The sequence below is a fragment of the Meleagris gallopavo genome, chromosome 2 (assembly GCF_000146605.3).
Source record: "Meleagris gallopavo isolate NT-WF06-2002-E0010 breed Aviagen turkey brand Nicholas breeding stock chromosome 2, Turkey_5.1, whole genome shotgun sequence".
NCBI classification, from domain to species: Eukaryota; Metazoa; Chordata; class Aves; order Galliformes; family Phasianidae; genus Meleagris; species Meleagris gallopavo.
Window position 1 is genome coordinate 33,744,741 of NC_015012.2, and position 12,111 is coordinate 33,756,851.

General features: G+C 38.8%; 1 protein-coding gene across 1 annotated transcript in view; it reads right to left on the reverse strand.

Moving 5' to 3' along the window:
• GLP1R (glucagon like peptide 1 receptor) overlaps positions 1–7,494 on the reverse strand; it is a 52,278-nt gene extending 44,784 nt beyond the window's left edge. The window contains exons 1-3 of the mRNA XM_010706972.3: positions 7,318–7,494; positions 7,096–7,192; positions 5,687–5,797 (exon numbers count right to left, since the gene is read on the reverse strand). Of these exons, the coding sequence (XP_010705274.1) occupies positions 5,687–5,797; positions 7,096–7,192; positions 7,318–7,494 (385 nt within the window). The remainder of the gene's footprint in view (positions 1–5,686; positions 5,798–7,095; positions 7,193–7,317) is intronic.
• Between the last annotated feature and the right edge of the window lie 4,617 nt (positions 7,495–12,111).

A 12,111-nucleotide genomic window follows, 5' to 3' on the forward strand; every position in this document is an offset into this window, starting at 1 on the left:
ACACATTCTCTTCAGAGACAATCTTTGAAGCCAGTATGCCAGTACTGAATTTGGCAAGGATACTGACACACACTGGGTAGCAAAATAAGAAAAATGTTCAGCACTTCTAAAGAGATGTGACATACAAGCGGGACAGTATTGATTTTCTTTACTATACTTTATAGTCCTTCTTTGTATACAACACTTTTCAAAAGAGGTAGAAGACAAAAGTTGCAATTATAAGGTAAGTGATATTGTGAGACAAAACCTTGCAGCTTCAGACATTGCTTAGCGTAACAGAAATGCAGACCCATTCTCCATAGGCTTGTCTTGTGAAAGAGACAAGTCAGAAGTCTCTGTATGCATACAAGTCTGAATGGACATAGAGGTCTGAGAATAATTGCAGCAAGTAGAAATGGAAATCAGTTACTGTCATGTACTGTCATTACCTAGCATAGCTACTAAGCAGAAAAAAAATCCCCAAATCATTTTCAGCTTTCCACTCTACTAGCAAATCTGCTGAGCTGCATCTGCTGTTGGGAGTTGCAGAAGGGTAGTCTGAAGACTGATAGTCACTAAGACAAGATGAGAAGTGATACAGGAACAAGAATAAACCTGTTTCGCAGACAAAGCCTGCAAAATTTGTAATTGATCAAGGAGAGCTCTAGCATTACAAACACTTTTCATGTGAATTCTTTTCCCCACCTCCTTTTCTGGTTCACACCAATGAAAATTTATAAACATTCAACAGTTAAAAGGCCCAGAATCGCACCAACTTAAACAATTCAACAAAGAGAATCACAGAACATTTAGTGTGGAAGGAACTCCCAGAGATCTCCCAGCATGACCCCTTACCATAGGATGAACTAGAACAGATTGCTCAGGGCTATGTCCAATCAGACTTAGGCCATCTCCAAAATTTCTGTTTCAGAGTATGATCACCCTCACAGTAAAATAATTATATTTAAAGGAAGCTTCCTGTATTTCAAGTATGTGTGCTCACACACATCAATAAGATCTCTGCACACACATTCCAGAACTTTCTCTTCTCCTGGTTGAAGAATCCCATCTCTCTCAACCTGTATTCACAAGAGATACTTCAACCTTTAACCACCATCACATCCAATTGCTGGACTACCTTCAGTACATAGTTTGTACGCAGAACTCAGAACAAGACAACGCATTCCAGACAGATTCCACTCCCTAGAGCTAAGCGACAGACTATTCCCACAGAACTGCCAGTGATGATGCTATGGCCAGTACAGCCCAGGAAGCTGCTAATCCTCTTTGTCTCAAGGGCACATTATTGGCTTACGTTCAATTTGGTGTCCACCACCAGGACTTACATGGCCTTCTCCGACAGAGCTGCATTCCAATCAGTCAGACCTTAGCCCATACTGGCATGCAGTTATTTTCCTCCCCAGGAGGGAGACCGCGCTTCCTTCTGTTGAACTCCGGACAGCCCATTTCTCCAGTCTCTCCAGGTCCTTGCAAACCCTGTGGTGCATCTAAACTCCCTCACAGTTTTGTTCCCTCTGCAAACTCGTCCTTGCGGTATACCACTAGAGACCGCTCTTCAAGAGGGCTTTATGCTGATGATTCCTTTGAGCCCAGCAAAACAGTTTTCGGCTCATCTCATTGTCTGCTTTTGTGTAGTTCACACTTCATCAGTTTATCAAAGAGAACATTAGAGGAGACAGTGCCAAAAGCCTTACCAAAGTCAAGATAAACAACATCTACTGTTCTCCCCTCACATACTGAGCTAGTCACCTTATCATAGCTCAGGTTTGTCAAGCACGATTTCACCTTCATAAATCCAAGCTGGCTATTTCTAATCACCTTGTCTTTTATGCGATTGGAAACAGTTTCCAAGATTATCTGCTCCATCAACTTCCCAGTGATTGATGTGAAGTTGACCACTTCGCATCTCCCCACATTCTTATTCTTTTTGAAAAGAGGAGACAGTTGCTTTCTACCAGTCCTCAGGAGCCACGCCCCCAATTTCCACAACTTTTCTAAAGATAATCAAGATTAACCTCACAATGACACAGTGTAGTTTGTTCAGCTCTTGCTGGTACAACGCATAGACTTGTGTACATCCAATTTAAGTGTGCCTTAGCCTGATTTTCCTCTACGAAGGGCAAGTATTCCTTGTTCCAGACTTTACTACGGATCCTAGTAGCCTTGGATTGCTTCAGGCAAGCTTTATCTGTAGTGACCGTTGTGAAGAAGGCAAGGAGTATCTCATTCATTTCCATGTCCTTTTCCACAAGATCCCCTACTACATACAGCAGTGGATTAAATTTTTCTCTCTCTGGCCCTTTGGTTTTGATATTGCTTCAAAAGATTTATTTATTTATTTATTTATGTAAATCACGCTTAACTTGACAGATTCTGGATAGACTTTGGCTGTCTTAACCCCCATTCCTGAATGCTCACTGTCTCTATATTCCTCTTAGGTCATCTGTCACTGCTTCCAGCTCTCTTACACTTTTAATGGAAACTGCCAGGTAACTCTCAATGCTTCCTCCATTCCCATACTTTATCATAAACAGCAGTAAGTTTACTCCCCAGGGAATTTCTAGGCAGTATGGTTCTATAGCACACTTTCCATGCATTCTAAAAAAATGGATCCTAATCAAAGAACAGTAGTTTTAAACAAAGCAAGCTTAGCAGAAGCCCTTCATGCTTAATGATCTTCACTTAACATACTTTAAAGGTACTTTCTAAACAGGGTCTTATCTTTCCCTTTTCATGATTTTAAACATATAAAGACATCTTAGCACTGCAGGGCTTACATCTATTTTAGGCTATGAAAGAATAAGTAATAAACATACTTTTGTGATTACTGTAAGTCACTGGGCATTCAGTTTCCTATTGTTATAGATCTTGCATTATAAAGGAGTTACCTCCCCATCGTGGCAGTCCATCAGCATTCGCTTTGAACATGACTCCACAAGACATCATGAAAATGAGTCAGGTCACAGTAATTCAGACCCCTAAATTAGGCATCACACACTAATAGTAGCCTCTTGTGTTTTGTATTAGATGATAAAAATATTTCCTCATTCCATTCTTATTTCTCACTGATAACACATATTGAGGTATACTCACAGTATGCACATGAGAACAAATCCAGATATATTTTCTGAAGTACTTTTGCAATCCTCCCTAGCATGCTCTATGATTTTTCAAAATGAAAAGTCTTCTCACTGAAACAGTTTTCAGGATAATTAATTTTACTTGTTTCCAAGAGTATCAAAGATATTGCACATCCAAAAATTTATTAATCTGCACTATTGCTTAAAATCTTGATTCTCACCAGTAGTAATGTTTGAAAAGCAGCTGAAAGTCAAACAACTGTGTCCTGTTCAGTATCTCAAAGATTGCAAGTAAGCAAGTTTAGAGGAAAGCAGTTGAATCCTGTAAAAAGTTTTAGATATCCAGAATTACTAGGTATCCAGAAGTGTTAGGTTTATTGGAAGTTCTGCAGCATCATACAATTCTATCTCAATTAATTGTGAAGTAAATATTAATTCCACATATTTATAAAAACTTGTTTATCTGTTCTAAAGTTGCAATATTTTAAATGACTGATCTGAGAAGGGCAGGGAAACAGCATTTTAACATTAGAGGTTATAAAATTATCAGTTACTACCAATACAGTTCAGATAGAGTACAAAAAGACATTCAGAAGATAGAAATATGAGGTAACATCATATTCATAATATCCATGTGGGAAAACCAAGAAATGCATCTAGAAAAAAAATAAATCACCCTGACACATGTTCAATATAAACAAGACAGCAGTAAGACACGTCATTTCTGAAAGCAAGCAGGACAGGAGTAACCAAATGGCTGTAGGAATCCCAGAGCACAGGAGCCAAGAGAATGGAAGAGATCATCTCTTTCACACATCACCAGGTCTCTAACCAATTAGCATGTTGATAATGCTGGACTTCAGAGGAAGACATGGGAGCCTAATATAAAAGCTATAGCAATTAAAAATGAAAATAGCAATGCAGACTCAATTTTGTTTTAAAGTCTTATCTCTAAGACAAGCTTGAAGTTCAACAAAAAGTTTAAGGGTTACAATAGTTGACCTGTCACCTCCCAAACTGTAAGAAACAACCTTGTAATCATCAAGGTTGGTAATACTAAAGAGGAAGAGGTGCTCCAGACACCAAAGCAGATATTCCCATGTGGCCTATGGAAAAGTCCATAGTGGACGTGCTAAGTTGACCTTAGCTGGCTGCCAAACAGGCATCACACTGCACTTTTGTTGTAGTAAAGCAGTGACAGGATGAGGGGTGGAGCTCTTCCACGCATGGAAGTTGTCCACCTTTATAGGTATTATGATGTTATTTTGATGTGAGAATTTTTCACTCACCTTCAAGGTAACAACAGTTCAATAAGAAAAGCAAAAGCTGTTCACACAAGCAAAGCAAAATAAGCAGTTTATTCACTTCTTCACATTGGCAGGCAGATGTCCAGCCACTTCCTGGAAAGCAGGGCTTCAGCACACAGAACAGTTACTTGGAAACACTAATGCCACAGCTATGAGTATTCCCCCTCCCTCCCTCTTTCCCTGAGCATTTTTTGGCTGAACTTGCTGCCATATGGCATGGAATGTCCCTTTGATCACATCAGGTCAGCTGACTTGGCTATATCATCTTCCAAACTCTCCCCCCCCAACAAGGCCAGTAAATGTGTTGGAGAGAAAGCCTTGATGCTGTGCAAGCCCTGTTAAATAACAGTCAAATCACTGGCATGTTATCAATGCTGTTTAAGCCACAGGTGCAAAGAACAACACTGTGATGAAATTTACCTCTAACTAGTCAGACAGTGCAATTCTTATTCCTTATTCAATAGGATTTTCATCACTCCCAGGTCTCAGGATACACCAAAGTATCCTTCAACTGTCCTATTTCTCATTTCCAAATTCCCTTTACTAAGGCCTACAACTTATACTACACATCTAAACTACTTTTACCTTCAACAGCCAGGTTTATACAGCCTCATTAACAGCATGCTGTCCCTTACCAGGGGCCAAGTTCAATCCACCACACAAGACAGCCCATTTACACTTCAAAACTTAGATTTTCATAAAGAAGTTGCACAAGTACTACAAGTTACTATTCAGGGACAAATATTAGATGAAGGAATCCACATGAATTGTCAGATGAATGTATACATATGGATGTAAAAAATAATCACCTTAGAGATTTATCTGTCAGAGAAAAAAAAAAGTCTCTGCATCCACCAGTACCTTCACCTTGTTGTATTCTAACAATTTATTCCAGGAAGGAACACAACACTTTTCACTTCAAATCATTTTTCTACATTTACTACAGGAGGACCTCCTGTAACAGCTTTGCTGCTATTTCTGTTTTCAAACTGTACCATTACTACTGTCAGCTCATCTTCACCAACAAGTATCACAGTACTGTTTCATTAACAGTCACTACTATTCAAATAGCAAAAACAGATGAGAGCACAAAAATGCAAACTACATTCAATCCTTAGAAAGTCTTTTCTCTCATCTTCTGATACATGGAAATAAATACTATACTAATTCCCATTCCTGCTTTTATATTACAGAGAACTGAATGCACCCATGACTGTTAAGGCCAATATCATCCTTTCCAATACTGTGCAAGTAAAACAGGGTTGGTTTAAAGCTGTTCTTACAGGCAAGGACTCTTACCTGTGTTGGCCCAAGGTAAATACCAGGGGCAGCTGACATTCACATAGGTGCCAGGCAGTCCATCAGGCCAGCAGGCATAGTTGTCAAATGTTCTGTTGCAGAACTTGCCTTCTGCAAAGAGATGGAAGAAAGGGGCATGCCACTCTCTTATTAATATTAATGCAGAAAAGACTAAAGAACAAAAGATAAAATACAACATGTGCATTTAAGCCATAATAGTATTATGCATTCAAACTTTGGAGTTAAAGTTTTTTGGACAAGCAAGTCTTATTTATCCCTATGAAACAGGGATGGGAAAAAAATTGGGAATATGTTGGGGAAAAAAAAAATAAAAAAAATCAGTCAATTAATCAAGGGAGAAGAAAGGCACATCAATATTAAACCATTTTTATCTTTTCTCTTCCACACCCACATGTGTCTCAGTTGGATTTAAAATATTTTTTGCTGTGAATACTGTAGATAATCATTGCTGAGAATTGGCTCACAGTCATGCGGTTGGAAATCTAATCTAATACATAGAGATCCATCAGCAAAATACCCACACACAACCATAACTTTGCATTACAGCTTAATCAACACGAGAGTACTTCAACTTCAGATTTATTAAACTGTCATTCTTAGAGGGCAGCACTCAGCCACTCAACAGGATAATGGAACAGAGAGAAATGAATGTTTTGCAGCCATTGTTGTCATCACCTACTGTTCTCACTCCGCCATAATAACGTGGTTAAGAGAAGGAAAACTGACAGTTTTCAAGTAATTATTCAGATACAGCTTTAGACACATCTCATCTTTTTCAGTGTGCCACAACAGCACTGAAGCACAGCAGTGCCCATATTGTATCCAGTTCTGAGCGTCACTGACAAGTCACCAGTGTCCTCTAAACGCCACAATGCTGGCACACTGCAGCTGTTCCCAGCACACTGGAGCAGCTCTACTGCTAAGATGAGCCACATTCTCATTTGCACTTGGCACTTTTTCCTGCATGTATGTTTTGTTTTAAATGCCATTTCAGCATTTTACAATCCACAAAATAATTTCTACTATTAGATTAATGTAAACGGTATGGTCCTAGACTTCCTCATATCTATACTCTCTCAACCCTTACCTCTAAAATAAATTTCAAGAGTGCTATATTAGTAACCTACTTTGATGCACTACAGCCACCACAAGACAATTCTGGATCTGAAGATGAAAATCTTTACAGTGAAATTCTTCCTTAAAATGGTTCCTCTCAGCAGAGGGAAGAGTCCCACAGAGAACAGGTTGAAGGAAATGAAACAAAGAATAGATAGTAAGGATAGGACTGGACAGTAAGCTGGAGAAGTACTTTCAAGTTCATAATTGCTCCCTTGTGACTGTTGTTTTGCATTTTAACAATACTTTATATCCCTACCAAGCAGGCTTACCTGCTGCAATAGGAGGTGCCTCATATAAGTATTTCAGGCATTGGAGCTGGTATTCCTTCCACTTCTGCACAACACCAGAGAGGGATCCATCTGTACTCTGAAAGAGAAATCACGAGTCTCAGACATTGAATTCAAACCACATTTTCCATGCAGTCTAAATTGGAGGATGTGAAGAAGTCTTGACCAGCCTCATCTCCTTCTATGACAAGGTGATCCACCTACTATGCCCAGGCAGCCAAGAATGCCAATGGCATCCTGGCTTGCATCAGAAATAGAGCAGTCAAAAGGACCAGGGTGGTGATCATCCTTCTGTATGCAGCTCTGGTGAGGCTGTACCTTGAGTACTGTGTTCAGTCCTGGGTCCCTTGCTACAAGAAAGTCATTGAGGCCCTGAAGCATGTCCAGAGGACAAAAAAGCTGTGAGGGGTCTGGAGCACAAGTCTTAGGGGGAGTGGCTGAGGTAACTGGGATTATTTAGTCTGGAGGAGGCTCAGGGAGAACTTACTGCTCTCTACAGCTCCTTGAAAGGAGGTAGTGGTGAGGCAGGGCTTGGCCTCATCTCTTGGGTAACAGTGAAAGGACAAGAAGGAATAACCTCAAGTTGTACCAAGGGAGGTTCAGGTTCATTATTAGGAAATACTTATTCTCCAGAAGAGCAGTGAGGCAGTGGCACAGGCTGCCCAGAGAGGTGGCGGAGTCACCATCCCTGGAGGTGTTTAAGGCAAGGGTAGACGTAATACTTTAGGACATGGTTTAGTGAGCAATATTGACAGCAGGTGGGTAGTTGGAGTAGATGATATTAGAAGTCTTTTTGAACCTTCATGATTCTATGAACTCAAAACAGCACTACTCATAATAAACATTGCAAGATGCTACTATGTGGTTAACTGCAACTAAAGAAATCTTTTTCTGTTGGTATCATGAAGAAAGGAAAAAAAAAACAACAACTAAGCTGTGCTCTCAATGAAACCCAAGTTAAGTTAGCTTTGCTGTCTCAAATCACAGAAGGGTTTGAATTGGAAGGACCTTTCAGACCATTTAGTTCTAATCCTCTTCCATGTGCAGGGACACTTTCTACTAGATCAGGTTGCCCAAGAACTCCATCCAACCTGGCCTTGAACGCTTCCAGGGAAGGAATATATTTTTCCTGAGGCCACAGAAAGAGCAGGGATTCTTTTCAGCACGATATGACAGGCTGCAGTATCACCTTTTCCAAGTATCAAGGAGCAGAGTGGGAAGTACATACACACTCTGCACAAAGGCAATCAGATGTTATTAAACTATAGAATTTAGTGCTGGCTGTTCAATCAACCCTAACTGAAGCCTCACCGTGCTCCCAGAGGCCCAGCTTACCCACTGCAATTAAGTACAGAGGCAACAATTCTCACTTCATATTCATATAAACTGAATTACAAACATAAGGATTACCAGGCTCTAAGTAATTGATAACACAGCTAATTCAGCATTCTTTTCCCAGAATAAAGCCCTGCATGGATGTCATAAAAACCTAACAGCATTAACTCTGCAGTACAACCCTAATAGAGGAGAAAAAGTCATTTAACCCTAACTGCTGATCAGCTTATGAAGTGAAGCATGAGGGTTAACAACCCTCGTAATTTAACTCTCACAGCTTCAACTATGCATTTTTGCCTTCTATTTCAGCTTCTAAACTTTTTTAGATGCTTAGAAAAAATATAGCAGGACTTGGGAAGGTTTGTTTAAAGTCACATAGCTATTTAAAATTTATGCTGTATTTCCGGAAAGGCAACCTGGATGCTATTCACTACAAATAGTGCACCTTTAAAAGATGGTTGTGTAATCTCTCTGGTAAAAAAGAAGTGGCATTTTTGGACTACAGACCTCAAATCCCTTCTTTGCTCTTGAATCCTCCAATTATTAAAAATATAGATTTGGGGAAGAAATAAGCAATCAGAAATACCACCACATTCATTGTGCTCCTGTCTGGATTAAGCCATAATATCGAATTACAAGGATTCACTTCAACATATGATGAGAAATACAACATTTAGTAGGTATCTGTTGTGTTTAAAGAATGGTAGCTCCCTGTATTTACAAGCAACTCTTAACTGTAGCTAGGGCCTCATGGTCATAATTTTAAAAGAATTTGGCCAACTCCCACTGAAGTCAAAACAAGTACAAGCCTGTGGATCTTTCCAACTCTGACCCTTGTCTTCCTGATTTAAATCATTCTGGTCACATTTCACTTATGCCAATAAATGCTGCCAAAGTCTGTTTGGGCTCAAGTCACCAGCATAAAAATGAACGGACCCTACTGAATGTTAACCCTGCATGCATATGGTAACACAGAAACCTGTAGATCGAGGTTCCTTCCAACCCCTGCAATACTGTGATTCTGTGAAAACATTATTGCCCAAATTAGAGTGCGGAGAAACACACAACCAGGGGCTCCAGAATGTCATCTACAGATCTCTGTAGACTGAGCAAGGAATGAATGACCGGTATGGGGAGAGGGAAGGTCTTTCAAACTTAAGTTTCTCCCAGATAGTCTTCAGAAGGAAACTTTCAGGTTACACTTTGTTTAAATGTCTTTATCTTATAAGGGTAGCTATTAAAGTTATACAGGATTGTTTTACCCCCTCTCGGTCACTATGTTAATACTTCAATACATAAATTAAAAGGAACATTCTCCACATGAACTCTGAAGTTCTGATTCAGAATAATTTCTGAAACTACTCACTGTTCCACATCTTCCCAAAAAGTAACTATTAATTATGCATGCAAATGAATGCATCAAGTTGATCCAAATCCAGACTTGCAGATTAATATGTATACAGAGTTTCATTTAGAAGTGAAAGACTACATTATAAACTATCACCATAAACCTAAAACTGTTTGCACTGAGAAAAATAGCTTGTTGGAGGCAGAGATACTTTGAAACAAAATACTCTCTTCTAAATCAAGTTTTCTTTTATTGTCTTCATGAATACAGGAATAGCCAGTTGTAATTAAAAATTAGAAAAAAGGCAAGCCTCTATTCCTCTATTTAATGAAAAAGTAGAAATATTCTAATCTATAGTAGTTTCTTATGATGTGAGATGACAACTAACAGTGAGATTATTTTACTCTTAAAATTTGCTAATTAGAAACAACACCTTTTTGTGGAGACTGATTTAGCAGGTTTCTATTATCTATAGTCACTTGTATTAAGACAACGAAATATAAAACCCAGAACTACATATTTTATTCTCTCTATTAAACAGGTCACTCTGCTTCAGCAGCGTTACCAAAGTTAGCTTAAATTTGATTTTACTATATGGTATCTGTTACAGCTTCTACAGGACCCGTGTATATACAGACTTACGGTAACAGCTGATATTCAAATAAGAGATACCATATTTTTTTGAGGAGTGATTTAATTTCTTCAGCAATATCGAAGCACTAAGAATGCTTATATGAAGACAGAGCTCCTGGGTCAGTACTCAGAATTTGGAACAAATTCAAGAGTATTCTAAATTATAGGGCTGCCTTTCTTTGCTAAAAGCACCAGTTCATTGTGTTTTTGTTGAGGTTTGCCTCCTTCCATTTATACTCAGCCGCAGGAGTGAGAACATCAGCAGTAGTTTTGCTGGATGAAGATATATCAAAGACAGATAGTGGAGAAGAGGACGGAAGCATAGTTAAAATGGAAGAATGAAAAGGCAAGAATAGGTGAAGGACGTTAAAGAGGTGAGTAATGGTGAAGCTTAAGTAGCATAAATTGGAGGCAGGATAATTAAGACAGACAAAAGCACACAGACTGGGGGCTTTTCAGTGTAGGTACCTAATTAAGTGTAATTAATCTCCAATGATAAATTAGCTCATTCAATAGTCTGAAGACAGAACGCTTTATAAAACCTCAACATCTTTACAGGAAACCCTCTTTCTGTAGCCACCATTTATCTTCATAGACCCTACTGTAAAAGGAAGCATTTCAATCACTTTCCAACATCTTTGAAACTATTTGAGGAAAGGCTGAGTGATTTGCGTCTGTTCAGTCTGGAGAAAAAAAAAAATAAAAAAAATAGAGAAGGGATCTCATCAATGTTTATAAATATCTAATGGGCAGAAAACAAATGGATGGGGCTGGACTCTTTTCAGTGGTGTGCAGTGACAGAATAGGGGCAACAGGCAAAAACTGGATCTCAGGAAGTTCCATATAGTTAACTGAAATAACTTCTTTACTGTTCCAATGGAGCAGCCTGCCCGGAGAGGTTGTATACTAAAGGATCTCTAGAGGTCCCTTCCAACCTTTAGAATTCTATGATTCTATTGCTGCTCTTACAAAAAAAAGCATCCATAGATACACAAGGTGAGCTACGCACAAAGGTACTATTCTAATAGAGTGAAATTGGAGCACAGAATATGAACACTGAAGGGGCTGACTTTGGACAAAATACACCGTGAAACTTCAGAGAAGAAAGAAAATTTCTTAGAGCTTCAGCCGGCAATTCTTGAAATTACCATCTTTCCTCTTCCCCCAGTCATTATATAAGAGATCTTACATGCGAAAGAAAGTGAAAAACCTCCTTCTGTAAGATTTCTACTTGCTGCTAAGGGCTCATATTTTATGTTACAATCACTAGCATCTCCAAAATACTAATTTTACTCTTCCAAAGTAAATGCTAGAAAACCTAACACTGAAGCAGACTTCAGGATGGCCTTGGTATTCTTGTTTCAGGTAGGAAAAGTGACATCAAATCTCTCAGAGGATAATTCAGATTAAATTTACAGCCTTTCATCTTGGTAATACTAACAGGTTAAACTTTTTTCCCCTCAAAAAAGACCAATAAAAATCCAATGCAACACATTATTTAAAGGTTATGTTGTTCAGAATCAGTACAACAGAGGCTGAGGTAGGTAAAGATTGTACACTATTAGTTTTAAGTTCATTCCACATTCTTTCCTCTATAATAAGAATCTTATTAAAGTGTTCTGTGCAAATGAATCTGCACCAATTAAAGCACTGTTTTATTCATAACATGGACTTACATTTAC